This window comes from Eublepharis macularius, chromosome 17, assembly GCF_028583425.1.
Source record: "Eublepharis macularius isolate TG4126 chromosome 17, MPM_Emac_v1.0, whole genome shotgun sequence".
Taxonomy (NCBI): Eukaryota; Metazoa; Chordata; class Lepidosauria; order Squamata; family Eublepharidae; genus Eublepharis; species Eublepharis macularius.
Genome location: NC_072806.1, coordinates 1,030,526 through 1,057,189, shown reverse-complemented (window position 1 = coordinate 1,057,189; position 26,664 = coordinate 1,030,526). Strand labels below are relative to the sequence as shown.

General features: G+C 50.9%; 1 protein-coding gene across 1 annotated transcript in view; it reads left to right on the top strand.

Moving 5' to 3' along the window:
* Window positions 1–26,664, top strand: part of LOC129344603 (protein-arginine deiminase type-2-like) — a 36,425-nt gene that overhangs the window by 2,789 nt on the left and 6,972 nt on the right. The window contains exons 2-11 of the mRNA XM_055001387.1: window positions 3,570–3,753; window positions 5,792–5,864; window positions 7,263–7,324; window positions 8,695–8,812; window positions 10,439–10,564; window positions 15,066–15,244; window positions 17,329–17,432; window positions 17,980–18,091; window positions 18,985–19,092; window positions 26,266–26,417. Of these exons, the coding sequence (XP_054857362.1) occupies window positions 3,570–3,753; window positions 5,792–5,864; window positions 7,263–7,324; window positions 8,695–8,812; window positions 10,439–10,564; window positions 15,066–15,244; window positions 17,329–17,432; window positions 17,980–18,091; window positions 18,985–19,092; window positions 26,266–26,417 (1,218 nt within the window). The remainder of the gene's footprint in view (window positions 1–3,569; window positions 3,754–5,791; window positions 5,865–7,262; window positions 7,325–8,694; window positions 8,813–10,438; window positions 10,565–15,065; window positions 15,245–17,328; window positions 17,433–17,979; window positions 18,092–18,984; window positions 19,093–26,265; window positions 26,418–26,664) is intronic.

Below are 26,664 nucleotides of genomic sequence, written 5' to 3'. Positions count from 1 at the left end.
GCACATGCTCTAGTTGCTATTGCGCACTCCTGGCTTCGAAGCTGGGTAGGGGGCTGGACTTCAACAAAACCCCTTCGGTACATCCTTCCTGCCCTTGGGACTAAAGCATGGGTGGGGGGAGAAGGTCACAAATCTGCCCTAAAGTAATTCCCTCTACTCCAGAATCTCTTCTCCCAAAGCTGCTGGTTCTGGTTTCTGGGTGGCAGGAAGCAGCAGGCAACCCGCACATGCTCAGGGGCGCTCGTCTCTCGGCTGTCTGCTTGCCCCGGGCGTTTCGTCCCTTCCAGGCCCTGTTGGCCAGATCATCAGACCAGCTCTCCTAATCCAGTGTAAGCCTCTCCTGTCACTGCCGATGCTTGTTTACGGCTGATTGTTCTTTGTTCTTCCACTAAAGAGGCCATTTATGCCAAGCTCTCTGCCAGGGTATCTGCTGATGCCATGACTATTCTCTCCCCCCTCCTGTGTCTTTGTGTGTTTGTGTGTGTGTGTGAGAGAGAGAGAGAAACAGAAGAGGAAGCTGCCTTCTTTCTGTTGCAGGCCATGCAGCTTGCACACTTATTTTTAGCAAGTTTCACAGAAGCGAGTGGTTGGACAGCTAAGACCTGAGGTCTTGCAAGGAGATGCCAAGATCAGAGTTTACAAAACAGAGTGGAATTCAATCTACTGTTTGGCCTTTAAGCAAATGTAACATGTTCTGCACTTTCTATAGACTTAGGAATGCAGTCAAGCAAAATGCAAATCTAAAATATCTTTTATTTTCACTTTTAAGTGAAGTAGTGGGGGTAATTGTGGTTTGGGTAGGAACCTTCTTCCTTTCAGTTTTTCAGGCACTGGTAGTTAAGCAGTTCCCCCAGATTTGGGGCACACAGAACATCTGGCAGGTGTGCTGTCCTACACAGGACGCTTGTGCAAATTGGCCTTAAGCTCTGCATCCCAACCGGAGCTTTGGATTTCTGTGCCAGCCGTGAACTGCGACATCAAGCAGCGTCTCCCAGAAGAGTGGAGCTCTTTACCCCCACTACTTCACTGGGCCAGCGCAGTGTCGGTTGCCCAGGCGGAGCGCCAGCTGCCACTGCCAGGAATATGGTTGAAGCAGCACTTAAAAATAGATGTGGGAAGCCGTGTGTGTTATGCAATGCCTCCCAAAACGGGCGATGTGGGCACAGTGGCCATTTTCTGAGTATCCAAAAGCAGAAGGGGTTCAGGTACCTCCCCTGACCTTGAAGCCCATCCTGCTGCAGCCAGCACTGAAAGGTAACCCAAGGGAAGCTGGGATGCCTGCAGTAACACTCAGCGCAATCATACTTTGCAAATCGGTGTCATCTAACCGCTGCCATTCAGCAAAGCCAGCCCTCACTATTTTGCAAAGTCAGTGAGGTCCTAGAAAGAAGGTGGTTCTGACCACGCAGCTCAGGTTCTGCAAAGCTCACCATAGCCCAAGAAGATACCAGAAGTCTGAGGTCCTGCAAGGTGCCTAGCTGAGAACATCCAAGCAGAACAGGCCATACTCCTGTTCTCAGAAGTGACCTTTTCCTGGGCTGCGCTTGACGCGAGCACCAACGTGGCACAGTCACGAGATTGTTGCACTAGAAAGGGGTGTATAAAATCTTAACCCTCCCTGTGAAGGCTGCCCATCATCCTGTTTTAAATGTGTATGGATTTTTACTGTATTTTAATATGTTGTTTTTACTGTATTTTGTATTTTAATATGTTGTTATCCGCCCTGAGCCCGCTCGCAGGGAGGGCGGAATAGAAATTTGAAATAAATAAAATAACCCGGGACAGCCGGAAGCTGCCAGATGACCCCAGGGCCTGTCACAGCCTCTCAGCCTAACCGACCTCAACAGCTTGTTGTTGTGAAGATGGAGTAGAGAAGGAGAGACCAAGGGAATACGCCTCTTTGGATCCTGATGCGAAAAAGCTCCTGCCTTTTATAAATAATTTTTTTTTAAGCACCGTGACCTCCTAGTCGCCAGCCTTTGTTGAGAGGAAGACAACGTATGTGCAACTTTATTTATTCACAAAATTTAAATGCTGCCTCTCCGGAGATCTGCTGTGGGCAGCTTCCGAAGTACAACAGTATCATAAACCGCCGTGCACATTGAGGGTGCCACAGACACAAATTTTACTTCTGGGCTCTGAAAAGAGAAAAATGAGTTTACAAATCAAAATATCTGTTTTCCATGTCTGTTTAAGATTGTGGTTGAATAGTTGCACTCTTTGTAGTGTTGGCTTTTCCCAGCAGTGGATTGGAGTTGCAAGCAGGCAAGGGTGTAAGAATTCAGGGCCCCGAGGGTTGTATTTCCCGCTCTTCCGTGTTTCGGTGAAAGACAGGGAAAGAGGAGAGCCGGCCATGTGACTCTAAGAATGCTGCCTTGAAGAGCATCCAGGTGTGAATGTCATAAATCTTGCTGGATAGCAGAGCCGCCTTGGAAATCTGGGGGACCGTCCTGGGGTGGAGGTGGGGTCTTTTCCAAGAGGCTCTGAGCGCAATTTGCCTGGGTAAGATCGCTGAAGGGTGTATTTTCATATCAGCTGATGCAGCTAAATTGATGTGGAAGGAGAGGAAAGAGTTGTAGAAAAACAAACAAGGAACAGAGTTTGTAGTGCCAAAAATACTGTTCAAATCAGAGCACCACAGCTGGGTCACCCATTGGCTGGGGGGGGCACGGATATCCTGTCCTTTTAATAGAGGCTTAACGGGATGTTATTTAACAAGTGATGTTACTGACTTCCATGCCAACAAAAGCTTCCACTGCCCATTTCCACACATTAAGCCACTATTAAAGGGCAAGACATTTTTCTCCGGGCCAGTTGGCAACTCTAGCCACCAGACCTATTGCCAGGTCACAGCTTAGTCGTCTTGCCCCACTAAAAGTTCTGAGGTGGTGAGAAGTTGCTGTACCTTCTGAGGATGCTGCTCAGGAGCAGGTTGCTGTGGCCTGCTTCATTCATTAAAATAGTCAAGAGTCCAGTTGCACCTTTAAGACTAACCAACTTTATTGAGGCATAAGCTTTTGAGAACCACAGCTCTCTTTGTCAGCTCAGATGAAGAGAGCTGTGGTTCTCAAAAGCTTATGCTACAATAAAATGGTTAGTCTTAAAGGTGCTACTGGACTCTTTACTCTTTTGCAACTACAGACTAATACGGCTAACTCCTCTGGCTCTATGTTCATTAAAACAGGAATACACCAATGCTTGCATATTTGACACGCTTTGCTGACCTGAGTTGTAAAACAGTTTTCTGGTTCAGGCACAGCTCGAAAAAAGTTTTAATGTTTTGGGATCAGCAGCTGACTAAGAGCTAATATCAAATACGTTGGTACAGAACAGTATTACCCGGGTGACATTTCCGCAGCCCTGGAGCCAGGGCCCCTGTTGTCTCCTAGGGGTGGAACCAGATGTGGCAGGGGAGGCACGCAACCCAGATGGAGCTCTGAAGCTCTCGGGGCAGAGGCCGTGTCCTCCTGCAGGCTGTGCAACACCGGACACTCCAGAGCAGCAGCTGCGAGAGGCTGCCTCCCCGGTGCTCAGGGGCCGCACGCCTTTCCCCTCTCCTCCTCTTACAGGGCAGCTCCTGCAGAGGCCCTGACGTTCAGCCTGAAGCACACAGATGGCGTGGAAGTGGAAGTCATCAGCAATGACCAGCTGGAGCCAGCACCCACCAACGGCGGGAAGCAGTGGCCGCTGGACGCCAAGACGAACCTGAAGATCCAAATGACCCGACCCAGCACCGAGGCCAACGACAACAAGGTGGGATGCGTCTCGTGCTCCCCGTGGCCCCGAGCCTTTTGCAGGGCTGGTTTCCCTGAGATTAGGGAGTGCAGGGTGTGAGAGAGCGAGGCGCAGGTCCGGTTGCCCCTTAAAGATCAACTCGATTTCCTGCGGATGAGCTTTCAAGAGTATCTGACAAAGGGAGATCTGACTCGTGAAAGCTCATGCCCTGGAAATGTAGTTGGTCTTTAAGGTGCTACTGGACCCGAATCTTGCTCTTCTGCTACAGACCAACACAGTCGCCCAGCTGAAACAATCTTCAGTGTTTGTTCGTGTGTGTGTGTGTGTGTGATGCTTCTGTAGTGATTTCTCTTTACTTGCAAATATGCGGGTTGAGGACAATGGCTAGCAGGCGGGCACACAGGGCTGGCGCAAGGGGAGCGCCAGAAAACCCGAGGCTTCAGCTGCCACTGGGCTTGTGCCCCTGTGGACTGACCTCCCCCTGGCCAGAGGCATGAGGAGTATCCCAGGCCCTGGAACCTCAGCCGGCCATCGCTGTTCCTGTATTAGGCAGGCTCGTGTCAACCGACCTGCTGTCCCTGTCCCCAGCTCACTGGCCTGTCGCTCGCCAAGGTGTGCCTGGGGAGCTCTTGTCTGGAAGTGAGCACCCGGCCCGCACACTTCAGTAAGAGGGAGAAAAGGCTTAAAAGCCCAGCTGTCCAGATCCAACCATGCTTCTCTTGGAGTTTGGGTAGCCTAGCTGACCTTACAGAGGCACAATTTCTTGGTCAGCCACTATCCTGGGATAGAAGGTGGAAGCAAAGAGCCAAGGGCCTCTCCGCAAAGTGGGTTGATGGGAAGTCTGTGCTGTGCTAGACAGAGAATTTGAGGGGGCAGCCAGGGGCAACTGTGCAAGTGAGGAAGAGGAGTCCCAGAAACAGAAGCAGGAGAGAATCCCCACTTGGACATGACCCTTTGGCCCGTCTCTGCCTTCAGCTGCGAAGAAAAGGAGGTAAGAAGGTCGAAAGCTGGTGGGGTCTGTCTGAAGGAGCCATTCGAGGGACTAGATTCAGCCTGAGGGTGCTTGCCTCGGACATCAGTGCTCTTTGCCCATCAAAGCTGGCAGTAGGGAGGAAGTCTGCCAGCTCCTCCCCGCAGGCTTGTGCATTCTGGAGAGGGAGTGGAGTGGGAGGGGGCCGGGCTTGGAAATGAGGGGGGGGGCTGCAGCGGTGGCCAGTCACGCTGGAACTGCTGGCGAGGGCTGCTTCCGTGTCTGGCTGCTGGATCCTGGCTTGCAGATGGAGGATCAGGTGGAGACGTGGGCGTGGGAGGGGCTCTTACTGGCTTTGGCTGATCTCCAATATGGCCGTTCCTCAGAAAGCGTGATCTGGCCCCAGCGACCCATGCTTTGACCCGATCCAGGTTAGGTTGCTGTGAAGTGCCTTTAAGAACTGTGCAGAAATATCAACGTGTTCAAAATCTAGGGGTTTTAGGCTCTTGATTGAGGTTGGATGCCGTGACTGGATCACCCAGTGCTGAAAGATCTGCTCTGTTTCTAGGCGGAATCCAAAGTTCTGGCCCTGAACGACTTGGGCCTGCCGGTGCCAGCTGAGATCCTTTTCTCAAGCCCTGTTCTCTGTGCCCCCCTTGCAAAGGCGAGGCAAGTCATGCTCACAGACTTCCTAAACACCCGGAAGTATAGCGTCTTTCTAGCGCGATTGCTGAATTGTGCTAGAAAGACGCTACACTTCCGGGTGTTTAGCGAACATTTAGTGCAACGCCGGGATGCTCCGCGGGGGTGTGGATTCAGCCTTTGTCCAGCAATACGTCACATAAGGACTTTGACCCTCTCAAAGCTCTGATGGCCTCTTCGGGCACCTGCAGTGGTAACCGCTTTGACCCTGATACAGTCTCATCTCAGTCACAAGTTGCGTCTCTGACTGATGAAAGCTTGTGCTGGAATAGATTTTGCCAGGCTTTCAGGTGTCACTGGAGTCCTGCTCATCTCCTCCTCCTGTGCCTCTCTCCCTTCCTTCAGAGTTTTAAGCTTTAACTGGACATTATATTTTCCCTCCAGGTAACTGTAAACTACTATGGCGAGAATGGAGGCCCCCCTATAGACCAAGCTGGCATTTTCCTGACAGGCGTTGGTAAGTTCTCCTGCCTGTACTGACTCTGCCGGGAGGTGCAGTCCTGTGATTTCTCTGTTCTGTGTTGTGAATGGTTGCAGTTTTCGTGGACTCTTTGAAGAGACTCAGAGCTTTTCAGCTTTGGAATGTAACAAGGTTTTCTTGCACGCCAAGTGCCAAGTGGGCATGACACAAAATCTGCTCCTTTGGCAGCAGCTGTGAAACTTAACGCCACCTTCGTCCTGGCATCTTCAGAGTAATTGATTGTTAAAATTATCTATTTGTTTAGATATTTATGCCCCCACCTTTCTTTCCAAAGGGGACCCAAAGCAGCTGATAATATTGTTCTTCCCTCCTCCATTTTTATCCTCGCAGTCACCCTGTGGTGTAGGTTAAGCTGAGAGAGAGAGAGAGAGAGAGGAACGACGTCACCCCTAGAGAGCTTCCGTGGCAGAATGGGGATCGGAACCCATAAAGTTCAAATCACAATAACGTGCTGACTGAAGAATATGGGGGGTTGGCTGGCTGCCTTGTTCTTCTACATTTCCAGTCTCCCTGCAACCTGTGTATGGTCCTAGAATATACAAAGTACCTCTGAGCTTGGGCAGAGTGCTTTTCTTTTCCTGCTGTGAATACATGGCCAGTTCCCTGCCAGTCCATGACCGAGGCAGTGAAATTAAGCATCCGTGGCTGCTACAGCTTGAGACAGGTGTTGGATAGCATGAAACCACACCCTGGAAAACTATCGGGGGGTGAACTGATAGCTGGATTTTGTTCCCTCTCAGGGTCTGGCCAGTTGCTATCTCTGCAATTATGTGCAAGTGTGGGAGCGCTTGCCTTCTGGGAGCCCTTCGAATGGCCCCGGTCCCGCCCGCAAACCACCCACTTCCCAGCTGGAACGTGCCTCTGCGCCTGCCATTTCAGTGAAGTGGGAAGCGAGACCTGCTTTTCTCACTCCAGCTGAAAGGCACTCAGAGTAGCCATAGGCACGAGCCTTGTTTCAGCCATCACCAGGGCAGCAGCAAAACAGATTTCCAGCAGTGTTGAGGCTGCCTCACATGATGGCCCCAAATGTTGTTGAGAAACATGATAGCCGAGTGCCTTGCAGGCAGGAGGGTTTACTAGGATTATCATCCAGGCTGGGGAGTGCTGTCCTTAAAAACGGTGTCCTTGTTCCCCACCACCCCCCCTGGCCAAAACTTGGCATGGCACACAGCTCTGATAAAGGGGGCTCTCACCTGCAAAAACTTGGGCAACACTGACTGTATCAGCCTTTCCTCTTCCCCTTAAAAACATAAGATGAGCCCTGCTGTGTCCCATCAACTGTGAGGGGGGGGGATTTTCTGCCTGAAAGAGCAGGAGAATTCTTGACAAATCCATGAGTAGAGAAGCGATCACCAACTCCGCTCGTGTTTCTAGGGATTTCGTTGGATGTTGACGCAGACCGTGACGGGGTGGTGGAGAAGAACAACCCCAAAAAGGTGATGTGTGTGTTTTCTTTTTGTGCAGGACTTGCTACACTGCAATAGGCTCAGGCCAAAGTGGCTCAAAGTGGCTACACTGCAATAGGCTCAGGCCAAAGTGGCTCAAAGTGGCTACACTGCAGTAGGCTCAGGTGTTGGGTATGGACACAGATAATCCAGACTTGAATCCCTTCTTAGCCATAAAGATAATTTGCTGGCTCTGTGAAAACCGCTTAGAACTAGCTACACAGTTGGTACATGGTCAGGTTTCCCCCATCAAAAATGATACTGGAAAACACTTGTACTATCAGTTTAATCATATCGGAAGATGTCTGTGAAATATTGCAAGTCAATGACTCCCACTTACATTTCCTGGACCCTCTGTATAGACCCGATGGACCGGATCCTGCCAGGAGCAGGGCACCATCCGGCTGCCTTCAGCCATGGCCAGGGGCGATAGGGCTTCTCAGCCCCTGTTCTGCCCCCACCAAGTTGTTTTTCAGTTCCCAGTTCTGGAAGCTGAAAACTAGTACTTGTGAAATCTCCACAAACAATTTAAAAATGAAAATTGAATTGAAATGCCTGAAGCATAACGGATGGGTTCTCTCCCCACAGCTGCCCGTCCCGCCAAGGCCAGCCTGAGCCAGAGATCTTGCAGGGGTTCCCAGGAGGCTTGGGCCGTGGCCGGCCTTGGAGAGGGAGTGTGCAGTTGGTGCAAAAGTTATCCATGTGCCCCTTTTGCATATACTGCCCCTAATTTCGGGGGAAAGGATGCAGGTCTAGGAGTCCTGAAGCACCCCCAGGCCCCACCTGAGCCCAGTCATGTGTTTCCATGCCCAAGAACTCATTTTTCTTTAAATTAGCATGCCCCCCCCGGGTGGGGGAGGTAAAGTCAACTGGGGTTACTTCTTGGAGCCTACAAGGTATTCATGTTGCAAAAAAAAAAATTGCCTCCTTGGAAATGGCTGGGACAGTCTGTACAGCAGGGATGCCACCCGCTCTTTCCCCGCCCCCCATACGTGCTGAATTGGCGCCGAGGCCTCCACGCCTGCCCCCGCATTCCTCCAGGCTCCCCCGCTGAGCTGCACTGCTTCATGGACATGCTTGCCTTTGGGCCAGCAGATAATAATATTCTGCACACGGAGCCCAGGGGAGGAGAGACACATCCACACGTCCTCTAGACATAAAGGAGGCCAGGACGGGTTTTCTTCTGCCCAGAAGTGCTATCTGTAGGCATGCTCCATGAAGCACATACAGTTAATCAACCTCAGGCTGCTGTAGTCTGACAACAGCCCCAGTTTCCAGGCTCCGGGATTCCAGGGAGTTTAGCTGAAGAAATCGGTCCTCCCTCTAGCTCTCCCTGCTGAACTCAAATGTTGCCATTTCAGGCAACGTGGACATGGGGTCCAGACGGACAGGGGGCCATCCTGCTGGTGAATTGCGATAAGGAAAATCCGTTCACAGCCATGGAGGACTGCCAGGACGACAAAGTGTATTGCAAAGAAGGTATGCGGGCCCTTCTCCGGGTGGCCTCTTTCATTGGGAGAGTGCAATTGAGGGGAAGGCCCCTTTCAAGCAGGACTGTCCAAGTTCTCTTTCTGAACATGTTTACACACGTGCAGGCCCCCCAGTCCCCACTAAAGTCAAATCCTCGTTTCTGAGTATGAGCTGCCCCACATTTAACATTAACTGCATACTTACCCAGTTTAGAAGGCACCTTTCAGTTTCTCCTGGTGAGGTCTGGCCTGGAGTTCTTGCTCTTCCCTTTTAGTAGCTTCAGTTTAAGAAAGACATTTCTTGAAAAGGACATGAGGAGACCCTGACAGACAACTGAGAGTCTAGAAGAGACTCTTTGGAGCGAAGAACTGGGCTGACCAAACTACAGTACGGATTGCGGGGGTGTGTCTCAGTGGTTCTGGGGCCCTGGGCAAAAGTCCAAGATGGGGCCCCAGAATCACTGCCCCCCTTGCTGGGGCCAAGCAATGGGTACCCCTCACCCCATACCAGGTGGGTGGGAGCCACTGCTGCTGCTGGAAGCCAGCTGCCCGAGCCCCAGATGGGAGGCAGGTGCCAGGGGCAGCAAGAGCTTGCTCATCTTCTTTCCCGTGCCCTCCTTTGGTGAGGCAGGGCTATGGCCAGTTGCCCCCCCCCACCCCGCAAGTTTGGGGCTGCCCAGGGCAGCTCTGCCTGCTGCCCATTGGCTAAGAGTGCCTCTGAGTGCAGACCTGAACTGATTTAACAGTCAGTCCTTTCCCTCAGGAAACTCTAGGGATCGTAGTTCAGAGCAGGAGGAGGAATAGCAGTTGCTGATGGGGGGTTCTCATCACTCGCCCCAAAGCAGAATTCCCCATTTAAATTGGTAGCCTAGGTCTGTCCATACTGTGGAAGAAAGGAGGGACATAGGAGGGCTCTGCCTGAGCCTGTGCATCAGCTTTGCTCATGGCAGCCATTTGATACTCAGGGCTCCCTCCCAGAAAGAGGTTTGGTTGGCGGCCACTCATTCCGAATCTGTGGCCTTTTTGGTGGCTGCTCCAGCACTGTGGAATGGGCTGCCCAGGGGCTCCTTGTCTCTCTGAAACGATTTTATTCTGAAGGGCTTTCTCTTTATGTATCTGGTTTTTACACCACTGTGTTGCGAGATATGTTTTTGATTGTATTGTTCATGCTGTGTGCATACTTGTAAGCTGCTTTGAGCTCACACTGTGGACGAAGGTGTTTGAATCTTGAATGAATGAATGAATGAATGCAGACGGGTCTGTGCTCTTGGTTTTCCAGGAGAGTGGGGGAGAGGGGCAGAGTCACCCTGAGAGAGGGGCGAGAGGGGCACATGTGTTTGGAGCGGGCGGTTGATGGTGAGTGGTGAGCAGGGAGAGCCTGCTTTCTGCAAGGCAGGATGTGATGGCGTGGAGGGAAAGTACCTTTCAGAAGAAGATGGGGAGCGATTGGCCAGCGCTGTTCCGCTGCTTAGCCTATCAGCAGGCGGTCAGCCCAGTGCTGCATGGCGTGTGCGTGTCCAGCATGCGGGTTCCAGCCCAGACCCTTTGCCGGAAGCGCCCTCGGTGACAGTCCTGAGTCCAAAGTGCTGATATATATACATATTGTTCTCCCTCTCCCCTTCCTATCAACCCTCAGACCTAGAGGACATGTCCCGGATGATCTTGCGAACACAGGGCCCCGACAGACTCCCTCCTGGCTACGAAATGGTTCTCTACATTCCTATCTCTGACTCTGACAAAGTAGGAGTCTTTTACCTGCAGAGTAAGTCGGGTTTCTTCTTATTTTTTCTCTGTGTTTCATGATGTCTCTAACATCTTGGCTACTGCTGGCTTATTTCAAAACTCTTCTCTCTCCCTCTCGTACATTTTGCTTTAGCGTTGGCTGTGAATCCGTTTTGTAGCAAGAGCCACCAAAGGTAGCATCTGTTGACATACCTGAAACTGTATTTTGTTGGGACCATTTAAATCCAAGAATCGTTATTATTACTGCATCATTTGTGGTCTGAATGGTAATATACCTTATGGTGATACATTACGCCCAGTAGCGGTTTTTGGTGTGCTTCCTTGAGCCTTGGGCTCCCCTGTGATTGGACATACCTGAAGAACCTGGGATTTTATTGACCTCATTTATACTCACCTTTCTCGCAGAGAGCGTTTGCTATTGGGTTGGCTGGTGGGCATACCAAATGTACACCCCTAAATTCATGCATGCGTGCGCCCTCTCTCCCTCTTACACACATGTACACAACTCCCTCTCTCTCTCTCACCTCTCCACACACACACACACACACTTGACTGACAAGAAAGAATCATGTAACCGACAGCTTTCCTTACACCAGCTTCCGATTAAGTGCCTGGGTGTGTCGGTCTGGATATCCTGAAAATTCCACCTGGAGGAGTCTGGCCTTTGCTTTCCTTCCACTTATCTTGCTTGACATGCAACATAATGCAGGATTCTTTTGCAAGTCCCAACCCAAGTCAGAGAACCAGAGGAGCCTCCAGGCATCAGTACCAGGTTGTGTGTGTGAGAAGCGTTGGAGGGATTTTATCCTAGCCTGGGCTGCGTATATAAAAGTCGTTAATATTTTGCGCCAAAACAATCCAGATTCTGCATTTTAAAAAAAAAGCAATCCAGAGTTTTGGGTGGAGTGTGAAAACATGTACAACCCCTCTGATTGGCACAACTTGTTCTACAGTCTATGTTGTGTGTTGCGCCTCAGGTGATGGTTCTGACTGGCTGAGTTGGTGGGGCGAAAGTTTAGAAATGAGATGAAAGTGAATCAACCCAGGAATCAGTGGCAGGACAGCTGTCAATCAATGGCATGACAGATGTCGCAGCGAGATTGCCCTCACTGTGCCAGAACCTGGCAGCCATCCTATGGAGGCAACGAGGGCCCCAAAACAGAGGAGATACAAGCTGACTTTTGCGTACTCATTGGACCTCACCAGCTAACTTTAATTTTTACTCTTTTGATCCTTTATTTTGGAAAGGGGCTGGGAGCTGCGTGTGGCTCCACGGCCTCTGATTCCACCTCTGCTCCCTCTGAGATTCTGAGATTTCAGCACGCTCCGCCCACCCCCTTCCAAGCACATCTTCGAAGCCACTGGGGCTAGGAAATGGGTTGTAAAAAGAAAGAAAGCTACAGAAATGACACCCTGGGTGATTTTTCTGTGCTTCTGCAGAATTGCAACAGACACAGAGGGGTGGCTCCCACTTCCGGTTCTCTAGCCTGATGGAGAGAACTCACAGGAAGCCAAGGGCCAGCTCCTGCCAGGGACTCCTACCCAGTACTCTGTGGCAAGGGAGACGGGGCAGCAAGAATGTGGGGGCTGCATCCCCGCCTGTCTTCCAGGGGCCCCGCTGGCCTATTGCTGCACTTAGCAAGTAAATGCTTATTTTTTAACCAGCCCCAGAGGGCAAGTTGTATTAATTGTAGCACCTGTGCCTCATTCATGCAACAACCAACTTGGGAATAAGCAGCATTTGGTCTGGTGAGTTATCTTGTCGTCGAAATGTCCAATTAGAAAAGGCCCCGATGTCTGCAGCATTCCAGGTACTTAATTGGCATCGAGAGAAGGACGGCCGGCCGACAAGTTGCCAGAGACTTCTTGCAATTAGAGCTGACCGGGAGAGGGGGAGGCATTTTTGGCAGAGGCACCGCTGTGACTCGTCACTCAGCCACTAACAGGATCATTGGAAGCCGCACTCCAGTGGGTCTCCTCGGGCAGCTGGCCAAGCCCGGCGGCCCAGGGTTCCCTCAGCGGGTTAAATACGGTGCGTTCCTCTTAAGGAAAAGGGCTTTTGCTTTCCTGAGCAGGGGGAGGCCGAGGCGGGTGACTCGGGAAGGCTCAGCAGATACTCTTAAAAGTCTTCGAGAAAGGAGGAGCGAAGAGGCGGGCAGCAAGAGGCTGCTGACAGGTATTGGGTGGGGGGGCCAAGGGGACAAGTTGCGAAGCCCTCCCTTTGGCTCAAGGCTTGCCAGCCGACATCTGCACGCAGTTTGGTAAAACGCCATTTACCTGATGTGAGTCAGGGCCTCGTGCGGCTGTCCAGTTAAGGGACCTCTGCAAACGTCGGTTGTTTTTCCTGTTGGCCACAAATGACTCTCTCAGATATCTGTGAGCGAATGGGATGCTCAGAAAGCTGAACGCTAATGTAGAGGTCCTTTGCACAGTGGACCTGCGTCTGCGCTTGCTGCTGCTCAAAGAGCTCTTTGGGAACCCTACAAAATGTGAACGTGCTCATGTCAAAGGGTGCCCTCCAGCAGAAGCTGTTGAGTCTCTGGGTTTGCATTGTCTCCCAAAGCACTCTGTGGGGTCTCTTCCAGCCCTGCTACCCAAGATTCCTTTTTAAACTGGAGATGGACCTGAGAGCTTGTCCATGCAAACCTTGGGCTCTGCTGCTGAACTATGGACCCTGTTTCCAAAAACCTGCCCTTCAAACCACCTTTGCCTTTTTTGAGGAAAAAAGAAAACTATGGAAGCAAGAAACAGGAATTGTTGCATGATATTGCTTTAATTTTTTACCAAGAAGACTTAAAGATTTAGGCATGTTTTTAAAAAGAGAAATTTTACTAGTATTTCCAAGGTATTTTCCATTTAATTTTTGACATTATTTGGAATGTAGTTTCAGCTTTTAATGGAGGGAATGGAGCAAAAAGAAGCCAAGGAATAGAAGGGGGGCAACTCTTTCTGGAATTCCAGAATCCCCAAATCTGTCTTCTAGAAGAAAGGAGTATTAAAAGCCCCAAGGTCAATTGCTCGTGAGGAGTGTTTACCTTGTAAATGGAAGCTGCTAAGGGGGTGTCGACCAAGTCATAGCTCAGATAAGCCACCCTTTGGCTGCTGCATCTTTTAGAACAGCCGTGAGACACCTCAGAGGGGATTAGGGCGTGGGAGTGGTCTCTGGCCAGGATGCCACCTCTGTTTGGCCTTCCTAATCCTCAGGAGGCGTCTCTGCCTCTCACTAAGCTCGCTGTGTCGTTATTGCCAGTTATGAAACCACATTCAGTTGCAATGACGTTAGACTCTCGGTGCCGGCAGAGCGGGGTCGCGTGGACGGGTGCCCTTGGCAGGCAGGTGCTGGTGGGATGAGGTGCACTGAAAATTTCCTTTTGCCTCGGAAAGGCCAAAGAATGCAGCTGGAAGACCCACTCGCTGTCGCCTCTGCCGAAGGACGGGCCGTCCAGGCTCAGCGTTTGAGGGTGGAGGGAGGGGGTCACGTTGCCTGGTCTTCAACCATCTGTCAGTCACAAAGGGGACCAAGAGGGACATAGTCTTCACACTGTGTCTCCAGCCTCCATTTCATTTCTGTAAAGAATAGGTAGGAAAAGGACATGATTTCCAGCCCCAAATCCAGCTTTTCTTGGAACAGAATTTTGTTGGTGCAAAATATTGATGATGGCGGTTCTATCGTGCAACCTTTTACAGAGCATACCGCTTTGCCCCAGTGATTTAGCCTTGAAAAGCCGCTCTTTCTCGTCCAGCAGGGCTCGTCTCTTTTGCTCCCGAAGCACAATGACTCCTTTCTCTTGGTGCAAAGATCTGGTGTCTGGCTGAAAGAAAGCAAAGGTCTGCTTTTGGCCAAGATGTTCAGTGGTGTCCTTGGAACAAGGGACAGCCCAGAGCAGGGGACATTCTGACTTCTGAGCCAGCCACGCCATTAATGCATTAACTTGGGGGTCTGTCTGGGACAGAGAGGGAGGGACATTTGCCTTCACCCCAGCCAGTGGGAGATTTTTATTAATGGGGAAAGTTCGGTATTGTGCCCGGCTGTATGGAGGCTGGGTGCCTATTTTGCAGCACTGAGGGAAAGGAACTCTGCGTGTGTTCAAATATCATTATTATCAGGGTGGAAGAGCAGGCTGTATTTCCTCCCATGTAAGACAGTAGTTCCCTTTGCCTCAAGTGAGAGATGCTTATACTGTTGCTACCAGCAATTCTGTGGAGGTAAGGCATTCAGGCACTTTGCCAGTAAAACAGTGAAGGCAAGAGTACTTTAAGCATGTGCAGAAGATGTGACCGGCCCACAATTAATCTGTTTGAATATAGATTTCTACCCAGATCCAAGTTTGGCCCTCTAACCACTACTTTATACTGGCTCTATTGGCATTGGGCAGTGGCAACCAGTCTCTGTGCCAGGAAGTGGCACCTGCACGTCAGGCCTCTTGGCTCCCAGTGCAGGCGAGAGCCCAGCGCCTCCCTGGCCAGACAGGCAGTGGCCTTTCCTGCTGTCTGATGACTTCCCCCTCCTCTGCCCACAGACCCATTCTTTGGCCAGCGCTACATCCACGTCCTGGGCCGAAGGAAGCTCTTCCACGTGGTGAAATACACCGGAGGCTCTGCAGAGCTGGAATTCTTCGTGGAGGGTCTCCGCTTCCCAGATGAAAGTTTCAGTGGGCTGGTTACAATCAGCGTCAGCCTCCTGGAGAAGTTAGCAGAGGTAACAAAGCAGCAGGCAATGGGGTTGCTTTTCTCCTTCCAAGAGGGTGCGAAAATCACCCAGAGAGGTGGCTATAATGGGTTTTCAAGGCAAGAGGCTCACAGAGGTGGCCCTCCAGAGTAGACAGACAGACAGACAGACAGAACCTTTATTGGCATAACCATAACAGCGTCAAAAGCAGGCAACAGAAAACAGCGAGTCTAAGCGGGAAAGCCCTCCAGGGTAATGTTTGGCCACTGTGTGAGATGGGATGCTGGCCTAGATAGACTGCTCTGGTCCAGCAGGGCTCTTCTGGTCGATCCCCAAAGACCCAGAGGACACAGTTTAGCCCCTGGAGCAACGAATGCTGCTTTCCATCCCACAGGGGCAGCAGCCACCATCCACCTGGCAGCCCTCACCTGGCTTCCTTCACCCCACCCGCCTTTTCTGATTGGTTGTCTGCTGCCCCCCCTTCTCCCAACTGCCTGCCAAAGAGCTCTCCGTCCACTTGGGCCGCTGTGCAGTCCCTCCACTCCCTCTGGCAAGCGGTGTTATGTGACTGCGGAAGGAGCTGCTGATGTTAGGGCTCGACACTTCACTCGACACTTCTAATGAGCCAGTCTGCAGTTGGCAGGTGGTCTTTCTTTCCTGTTTCCCTCTCTTTGTTTGTGCTTCAGCGGCAAGTGGCCTGCTTGGAGCACGGACTCTCTGCACTGTATGAATTGGACCAGGGACCAAGTTCGTATTAAGCCAGGTGGCCTTCTCAGGTTCTCTTAGCCATGGCTGAAATGCCAGACATAACTGGGAGGCCTGACTCGGTTGCCATATAAAAATACCACTTCTATTAGCAATCTGCTAATTCGGCAAGGCATTTCCGATCGATGCTCCTCCACCTTCTACTTCCTCCGCCTTCCTAGCTGAAAACGCCCTTTCTCGTCCCTTGCAGACCTGGAGTGCTGACCAGCGGTCTCTGGGTGACACTCTTTCAGCAGAATGCTTTGAACTCTCCATCTTAGATCATGGCGTTTAGCCCGTTCATTGATTGAAAACATTTTCTTCAGTTAAAAAGATGTTCCTTCACTCCCAAGCAACAGGTTTTTCTTTTTCATGTTTGTGGCAGTGTAAGCCAAATAGAAAGCATCTCAGATGGCGTAAGAGAATACAATGCACAGAACTCTGTTTCGAGAGAATATGCGGTTCCCTGTACATACGATAGTCGTGAAGCAAAGGTCTCACCCTTGTGGCCACAGATAAAACGTGGAAATGTGGGGCAGTGCCTGGCAAAAGCTCGGAAGCCAGAGCAGGACTTCTGGGGTCAGGTGGTGCCTGTGTTCCACACAGCTCCTTAGAAAAGCATGTTATGTAGTAGCATGAAAAAGAAAGCCCCTAAGCATGTGCAGACAGCCTTCCTCTTTCTGTTAGTTCTTGCCCCACCCCCCAAGTGTGGAGTTAGGGAGAAGGGCATCCAGAAAGACTTAAGCCTGCATATTTTGAGAGCGGCAACAGCATGCGCTGCTCTTTTAGTGTGAGCCTACAAATGGCTGGTGCTGTGCTTTTCCCCAGATGCCTTTTCATAGGTGAGCATTTCACAGTCATTGTGAAGCGAAGAGGGGGAGGAGGGAGTTGTGCCTGTTTCCGTGCAGCAAAGTTGCAGAGTCCCCATCAACGTTGGTCATGGAAGTGCCCCTCCTGGCCTGCCTTGTCATTGCTTTGGTTTCACAACATCAACTGAAGACAGTGCGACAAACGCCTGTGCCTCCGTCCAGTGGAGAGGCTGAGCGCAGTGGCAGCAGTTGACACGCACGGCACAAGCGCACAGGTCTCCCAAGCTCAATATCGGGGGAAACACATGAGTCCCCCAGTCCTGTTCAGCCAGAAGGAAGAGCTGAATGTCTGGAGTCCAGTAAACAAGCCCAGAATCCTCTCAATTAGCCATCCCCCCCCCCCTTGCCAAACAGACAATGGCTTTGGGGTTTTTTTAAAGCAGGCTTGGCCTTCGTTGTGTATGCTGTGTTCTGGATCAGGCCTAACATGTTCCAGCCATTTGAGGTGTGACAATTGTACATTTAAATACAAATAGCATACACAGTTCCATTTCTCCACAGGGCATTCCGCATACCCCCATTTTTACAGACTCCGTAGTTTTCCGTGTGGCTCCGTGGATAATGACCCCAAACACCTTGGCACCAGTCAGCGTTTTTGTGTGCAGGTAAAATAAGAAGGGAGGGGAGGGGGGAGCAACAACTTAACTGTAAGGACCTTAATGTGAGTCATTTCAAAAGAAAATCTTTATGAGGTTTTTACACTGAATTATGAATTCAGAAAATTTGCTTACATTTAAGATTTTTTTTCTGTACTTAAAAAAAAAACTTTGGAGTGGGGGGGGGCTGTGTTTATGGAAGCAGACCACAGACTGCCGTATAGGTACAGGGGGAAGCTCTAATGGCTGCAGGTGGCACTAGCCGAAACCCCCAGAGAGAATCAGGTACAAACTCTGCTCACCAACTGGATGCTTGCTTTTAATTGCAGCCAACTTAGGCTAACTTGAAAGCCAGTCCAGCTACTCTGCTAGTTAGAGCGGATTCTGGGATGAGCCGTGCAGGTTCGGAGGAACGAAGCAGCTCCCCCCCCCCCCCCCATCTGTTTAGCCTGTGGGTGCAGCTAGGTGCTCCGTGGAATCCCCTTTCAGCTGCACAGTTCCCAACCGGTTCTAGCTGCTGACTCTGATAACAATGCTGTCCTTTTTCTTATGTCAGCGTAAAGGATAATTATCTCTTCCTGAAGGAGATAAAGAGCTTGGTGAGCAAAGCCAACTGCCAGTTGAAGGTGTGCTCCAAGTATATGAACCGTAGCGACCGGTGGATGCAGGTGAGTGGGCGCTGGGGCCCAGGCTGGGGCCCAGGACCTAATAGACAGATCATTGTGATGTTCTAACTCTATAACACTAGAAGCGTAGAGCTGGAAGTGCCCCCAAGGGTCACCTAGTCCAGCCTCTTGCACAATACAGGAGATTCCCAGCTGTCTGCCCCCTCACCACCCCCAGTGTCCCCTGCCCTATGTCCAGAGGAAGGCAAAAAAAACATTTGGGACCCCCGGCCAATATGGCCTGGAGGGAAATTCCTTCCTGACCCTAAAGTAGCAATCGCCATTACCCTGGCAAAATGCCCATGAGAGCCAAGCACCGATTCAGCCCTTCGTGCCCTCCCTCTCTTGATCTGTGTGCATCCATATTAAGTCAAAGAATCATCATAGCTGTCAGGTGGCCATCCGGCCTCTTCTTAAATACCTCCGAGGAAGCCTGTTCCACTGCGGAACCGCTCTAACTGTCAGGAAGTTCTTCCTCACGTTCAGCCAAAAAGGGTTAAAAATCTTCATTTTAACCCATTGTTTCTGGGCCAACCCGTTGGGGCAGCAGAAAGCAACTCCGCTCCATCCTCTGTGTGAGGGCTGTCGTGTCACCTCTCAGCCGCCTCCTCTCCAGGCGAAACATACCCATGTCACTGGCCGATTAAAGCCCTTCGGTGAGAGGAGGAAATGGAGGCTGCAGAAGGCCAAGGCAGGGGAAATGGCGCTGATGTGGGCAGGTCTGGGAAGATCTGGACTTGGCTTTGCTGTGATCTTTCCCAAAACTTAGCAAAGCAGGTTTGGGAGAGATTGCAGGAAAGATGGGGAAACCCTGGAGGCGTACAAGAGAGCCAAGACATACTCCTTGTGTGTGTGGATGTATATATCTCTGCCCTTTTTTCCCCTTGCCTTGCCAGGATGAAATTGAATTTGGCTACATTCATGCCCCCCACAAAGGTTTCCCGGTGGTTCTGGACTCCCCAAGGGATGGGGGTCTTCAAGATTTTGCCATCAGGGAGATTTTGGTAAGAGCTGCCTCTTTGTTCATGCCCCCCGGGGCTTGTGATGCTGCTGGTCTGGATTGTGTAAGGGACGGTTGACCAGAGAACCTGCTTGGTGCTTTGCTTGTAGCCGTAGCATCTCTCCTGCAGCGCGCCCTCAGAAAGCTCCTCTTCTCTCACTCTAGATGGAGGTTGCCAGGGAACAGAGAATTTGGACCCATTCCTGGGCCTTTCTTGGGGGATAGGGCAAAATGATGCCTGCCGTACCTGAGAGCATCTTCGGATGCTTACACTGACTCGGGAAACTTTGAAAAAGCTCTGAATAAAGTATTGCATGATGGCAAAAATGTGATCGCTGTGCTATCCCAAACAGGATTCCCCAAGTCCTGGATTCTGCACCAGATAGCCAGTTGTACGTTTCTATGGCAGATTCCCAGAATAAATGTAACCCACAAAGCAGGAGTGTGAGTGGAGGGGTGTGGGAGCGTGCATGCACAAAACACGTTTGTGGCTGATTACAAAGGGGAAGTCATGGTTTCTCTGGTTTTGAACTACGTTTTTTAATATTTTATGCCTGTAGATGGCAGCCACTTAAAGTCAGTGGTTCAAAGGCAGAGTACAGATTTTTAAAATGAATAAAATTGATAAGTCATGGACCATAGAGGCTCCATGTAGGCCCACCATGAATTCTGGTTCAGAGTAGATGTACCTGTGCATGGGTAATGACGGATCCAACGTTTTTATAAAACTGAACCGAAGTATACCATATCCCTCAAATCCTCACGCATAAGGGGGGGCGTGCGGTCATGAGGATAAGGAATCACAACTGAACCTGCCGTGTTCGTTCAGTTGCTGTTCCTGTGCCAGTTTAATCCCCTTTTATCAGGGCTGAGCCAGGAGGACAGAGGCCACTTAAGCCAATAAGCACCTGGTCAGTCCAGGTTAGAGGAATTAGCTGTGCATCTTTGCACGTAAGCCAGGCTTCCAAATTCAGGAGGAGACCTCCAGTCCTCCCAGAACTGTGGAGATGACACCGGTGTCATAGCGGCTGAAGGTGGTTCATCTTCCCAGAGCAGCGCTGAACGAGAACGTGCCGTGCTCTGATAGTCTCAGCTGCAAAGAAAAAGAAAGGAAATGATGGAAGGGGGAGCAACGGGAGGTTGACGCAGCAACTGCAGGCTAAAAAATGAGCTTTTAATGGTCCTGTTGTGCTCTGCACAACCACGCAGTCCTCACCTGCTCAGCTCCCCTTTGAAGACCGTAGTAAAGCCGATGCCTTCTGGCCATGACATCTCCTCTGAAGATGGTTTCGTTGTTGCCTCATAAATGGAGAGGGCGCCTTTCTGATTGTTCCCAGCGGATATAAATAGCCAGTGGAGGTCCCTACTGGCCGCAGCCGAGATCTGAGAAGGTTCCTTTTAAGAGCCCCAGATTAATCATGGCAGATTAGAAGCCAGCTGGGCTACCTGGGCACTCTCTGGGAGGGTATAGTCCCAAGGTGGGCAGGAATGGGCACAATGTCTAAAACTGCCCCCCCCCCCACCCCCGGATGCAATAGAAAGTCCACCGAGGGGTTGCATCAGGCAGTGTCAACCAAGGACAGGTGGAGCCTTGCCAACACTACGATAAAGATGAAGAAACAGGATTTTGATCAACGGGACATTCCAGCAGCCATTCCTTAGAGACTGATGTATGGATTTGCTCAAATTGTAGGGACTGGACACCTCTGAAATTTGGGGGAGTATTTGCATTTGGACGCATCTGTTGCCGCTTGGCACCGCCTCTTGTTGCTTCCATGGCGGTGCCTGTAACCAGAGACGAGAGCGAGGCGCCGTAGGTATTAAAGCACAAACGGCTTCCTTTCCATACATGTCCACTTGGAGAAGGTTAATCGCTTTTAAATGTGGCGAAATCTATCATTTATCATGCCGCAAATGAGTACAGGCCGTCCTAGATTTGTCATGCGGGATAGGAATACGACTTTGGTCTCTTGTTCTCTTTGTAAATGAAAAACAGGCACCTTCTTCTTTCTGTCCCTCTCTAAAAGATATTCTTAGCGTTAAGAAAAGCAATTTTCAGACACCGGGGTGGCTGTACGTATTATATTCCAGTCCTCTGTTTTGAAGCTCCTGTAATCCTTTTCCAGTCTCGTCTTCCAGATGGGACGTTTTAGTCAAACATTTCCCCCCCCCCCACTAGTGAGGCACATACCTGTCTTTAAGCCTTTGGGGGCCAGTTAATGGGGAAAGAGATGGAAGGGAAGAAGGCCTTGGTTGCAGCCAGGGGACCTGCCATCTTTCCTGTGGTGAAAACGAGGGCCTGAACCTGCAGGTGCAGGTGGGATTTAAATGTCAGTCTCTAGAAATTCCAGAACTCCTTTTTCCATGTGCATCTGCTTGACTGATGCCTTGGAGGGCAATAATGAAGTAACACACATTTCAGAAGAGATTGATAAAGAGGTCTGGCCCCTGTTCACGGCTGGAAACCCATCGGCCATGTTGGGTCATGACATTTGGCTCCCTGTTGGGTTTAGATTCGCCTGTAGAACTTGTTACCCTCTGCCAAGTAAGAACGTCCAATAGTTCTCTTCCCTGCTTTGAAATGAGGGCTTGAATCTTGGTTGTTTAAGCGGAAAGTGTGCAAGGGGGAAGAGGCTTAGTCTGGCCTTGGCAGCAATCAGTTTGAAGTCTTGCCGGAAGCAAAGGTACCAGCCAGGCATTTCCGTGAGCAAGCAGGGAGAGGAACAGAGGCGGGATATTGAAAGAAGGCTCCTCCGTTCTCACCCCTCCTGGAGCGGATTGCCTCTTGAGCATTAGAAGGCGTGAGCAGAAACCAGCTCACTAACCCAACACGTCCTCCTCACTGCTGAATAAATCACTTCCGTGACAGTCTCCCTGTGTCAACCCAAAACTTTGCCTTCTCTGCGTACTGAAGGATGCCTTTCCCCCCAAGTGCATCTCCCAGGCACGATATAAACAAGACTGGAGAAGGGTGTGCCTGAACCCAGAGACCTGCCTGTGGCAAGAGGCAGATGGTCCGGAGTGGTCCACGTTTGGACTGGCAGCATCCAAGCAGAGAGCTCTCTTCCTCCCTCTCCTTTTGATGCTGCTACCTGGATGAATGACCAAGCAAGGAAGCCAAACCCCATAGCACCTCTTCTGCCCTTCACGTCATGAATCATGAAGGTTGGATTCAGGTACATTGATAATATCACTCTTTTACAGACCAGGCGGAAGTGTGCGTATAAAGACACTCAATAGCAATAGTCCCTCTACTGTCCTGTGCTGGTTTTGACGTGGCGTGAGTGTTCATGTCTGAGAATTTTGGCTGCAAGACGTCAACCTGGCTTGTGGGCTGTTTGTGCCTTACACAGCTGCTAAGTACTTAGTTTTGGGGACTCTGCTGACCAATTCCTTTTGGTTGCGGTATTAGGACTCCCCCTTCTACTTCCAAATCCAGCAGCAAGCAGGCTGGCCTGGAGGTCTCTTGATCAACCCCTGTCGTCCAGTGAGATTTTTCAGCTCTCATACCACGAATTCACAAGATGACGCTGGCATCGGCCTCCCCTACGTTTCCTCTTATGGAGAAAGTTGGCGCCGACATACTGAAACTTGTGTCTAATGAAAAAACAGAGCTACAGAACTAATTGGGCATTTGGTCAGCATTACTGAATGATCAAGGCAATGAAATTAATATCATGAGTCATTCTGGAATCTATTTGGGGAGGTAGGGAGCAGAATTAGAACGCATTGTAACGTTATCCAAGCGGACTCTTTGCTTTGTGAAATAACTCCTCCATCCCTGCCCACGCAGCATCTCATGCCACCAATGCTTTAGGGAAAAGAGGGGTAACACGCATAGAAGTGGGCGCAGTTCTTTCCTGGGCTCAAAATGAAGACGTCAAGCTGTCAGCTGCTGCGTAGTCCTTGCTTTAAGTCCTCCGGCGCAATCGCCAAAGCATCTCCTGGCAAGAAAAAGACCCTCCCGTGATGCTCTTCTCCATACTTTCCAGTAACCTAATCATGCCCGTGAGGATTAAGCCTCTCAAAGTGGGGCCAAACAATCTAATTTACGGCCGTTTCTCAGTTCTGCCCCTTAACCTGAACCCTTCCTGTATCTCAACTGTACCCTTTTCGCTTTCTGGTTTTAACTGTGTTGTGCGGAGTTTGTTTCTTCTTCCTGTGGATTGAAATAGTTTGGAAGAAAACGGGACACACAGGCTCGCGAAGCCTGGTGTATAGAAAGGACAGCGTTCGGGATACGTCTTCTGGATGCAGACGCAGTGGCGCTTATGCCAAGAGGATGGCCTCAGCAGGTGGGCAGGTTCAAAATGCGGCCTTCAGTTGGGAGGGCACACCAGCTGCCCCCAAGATTGCAGTTTCACAGCCTGCAGAGGAGTCACGTCTTGATGATTTCTTCATCAAGTGGATCCACAAGGTTTCCCAGTCAAAAGGATCTTCTGGCATCCTCTTGAGTGGTTTTCATTCATTCAACTTCCCCGTGCAAAATACGGGCAAGGTAGTTTGGCCAATATTGATCCACACAACTAGGGGGAACCAATACAACGCTGCCTCCGTGGCTGAGTACCTTTTGGAGAGTCAGCAAGGAGATTAGCTGCCTTTCTGTCGGCCCACTGCCTGCTCGTGCAGTCGCCTGAAATTGGATCTCTCTCCTCCTGGTTTTATACTGTTCTGCTGTATCACATCTCTTTTTATATGCAATGTACAAGTAAATATGTGGTGAGGATGGAGCCCAGTCCCGGAGCTCACGGGGATGGGATATGCAGCACTGCTAACTCAGGAGAGGTGGAAACTGTCTCCGAAAGTACCCTCAAGGACACAAGAGGGAAGCAGCTGTGCGTGGGCCAAAACTGCACTCATGAGCAGTGAAACTTCACCCACAAATCACGCATAACGCCCCTTCGGGAAATGCAACCATGAACCTCCATTCTGCACGACGAGGCATCTGTATCCTCACCACATCTTTCCCTTTTAGGGCTGAGATTTTGAAATTGTTGAATTGCATAGTCCGGTTTGTTACTCGTATATCTTTCTAGTGATGACTTGAATCTGCGACATCTTATCCATGCACTAGACAGGTGCCTTCCAGCAGTTGCTGGCTCATAGCTTTCACCACCACAGACTGCGTAGTCCTTCGCTGTTGATTCCCCCCCCCTCCCCCGTACATGTAACTCCCCAAGATCAAGTCCGGGTCTGCAAGAGGACAGAGCGGCTGGCAGCAAAAGAGCCTTAAAGGACTGTTACTCAGGCAGCTCCTGCAGAGCGCTCTCCAAGGACAGCGGGACGTGGGCTGGATTTCCACGCTTGGGCTGCATTCAGACCAGAGGAGCCTCAGACTGGCAATCCTGTGTGTTTTTGTCAGCCCGTGTAAAACGTTCTGCTGCTGGTTGTGCAGTTTAAGCCCAGACCGGCAGGAGCTGGACACGCCTGGGCCAGGGCTAGTTCCAGCCCGCTGGGCCTCTCAGACTCAGGAAAGCGGGACTGGCCCAGCAAATGCTCCCTTCTCTAGCCCAGTGCAAGCGAGTGCTGGGATGTGAACGTGGACCTCTGGGCATGGGCCAGGTGCTTTCTGTGCTGGGCTCTTTCTCTGGGGAGATCTGGGCAGTTTGGGTGTGGCCCATTCCCATCATGTCTGCTAGCCCCGGCCGGACACTGTCCTTCAGCCTGAGTGAACTGCTGTCTCTGGGGCCAGTCCCCCCCCCCCAGGCCAGTGCTGGCATAGCTGGGCATCTGGAGGGTATCTGGCCATCCAAAACGTGGAGCTGGCCCGGAACGGCCGTGCACGCTGTGTACATTGGAATTTGGGGGCAGCACTGGTTGTAGGATACCGTCTCCCAGGCAGACCCCTCTTCGCTCCAGTAATTACGTTCCGTGATGCCCCTTCCTTTCGTTGCATAGCTGCGCCCTAGAATTTTTTTCAGATAATGCCAGGGTTCCCTGGCATCCTCCCACCATACACCAGGCACAGAAGGGTCAGCACACGAACAGAGGAGAGGAAATTTGCAGGGGGTCCATCGGCCTGCATAACTTTTGCTGGTGTCCTCCAAGCAGAGCTTATGTTGGATTTGAGGCCCTTGCCGCAGGGCATTTCGTGTTCATTAGCACAATACTGTGATAATAGCATCGGCTCATCTGTCTTTCCCTGGCAGCTGCTTCATTGTCAGAGTGGATGACGTTCGAGGCGACCCTCCTCACCTCAGTGGGCGTTTTGTGTGTTTCTGGGGACCGCCTTTTGTGAACCATGACACTGCAAGTGCCGAACTGGGAGGCATTCCACCCTAGCGCCCCCCCCCCCCGCCCCACCAGTGCTGGACTGCGGTGCCCCAGGACTCCTGCCCCACGAGGACCTTGCTGTCGCACGCAGCTCCTGCAGGCCTTAGGGATGGAGGACGGGGCCCCTCCCAGTTCCACGGTTCTTGCTCTGTGGTTGCTGTTGTTCAGGGGATGGTTCTGAGCACTTTGTGCCCGGGAAGGCTAAGGATGTCGAAGCGAGCGGTATTCGAAGCAGGGCAGGAGACATCTCTTGCTTGGAGGCATGCATAAAATCCAGAAGGGGGAGGGGGGGGTAGGAGCTCTCCCATCCCATAAACTTGTATATGAAACAAAATCTGACAGATGTATTTCTAAAAGGGGCTCAGACTGCCGTGCAGCATAGATATTCTCTGAGGCCCCCCTTCCATATTCTGGCCAGATGCAGGCTGACTCATTCCCAAGACCGAACTATATCTTGCTGTTTCAGATGCTTCCTCCACGCTCTCTTCCGTAGAGAAAACCAGTCCTGCAGAGGCCACCCTAACAATCCAGCTAAAATTAATCCCGTTTAACTCCCTTTGAAGTCAGTCATGCCTCGCTTTATTTCATTAGGATTAAAGGGCAACTTAATTGTAGTTGGGTTGGGGTCCACAGCTTCGCCAAGTTAACTGAACTATCCATTTTCTTTCTGCATTATCTTCTAGCATTGACCTACAAAGTATAGACAGAAGTTTCCATAGATGATATAGGTCAACCCAAATTGATTTTGTGAGGACGTTTTAGAACGGTTATATGAAAGTATTTGGAATTCACAACAAGTAGTAGTAAGCAGTTGCAACCTCCAAATACAACCCGGTGGGAACGTGCGGCGGGTTCTTAGGGCTGTTCGTAGTTCACTTTTTGCAACGAATGTTCTTTTTCGCAGGGTCCAGATTTCGGCTACGTGACCAGGGAGCCCCTGTTTGAAGTAGTCACCAGCCTCGACTCGTTTGGGAATCTGGAGGTCAGCCCTCCAGTGACCGCCAACGGAAAGGAGTATCCCTTGGGGAGGATCCTGATTGGAAGTAGCTTCCCTACGTAAGAGAGATTGGGGGGGGGCGGGATTCACTGCGCTGAGATCAGAGAGGCAGCTGAACGCCCAGTAAAAACTGAAAGCTGTCGTCAGCCATGATTCCCTCTACGAAAGCTGCGTGTGTGTTTTGAAAATCAGAGGAGAAAGCCAGTGGAAATTAGGCCAGAAATGCCAATTAGGATCACGGTGGTGCGACTGGCACTGTTTTCCATCTCAATGGGAAGCCACTCAAACGGCCCTTGATCTGCCCCT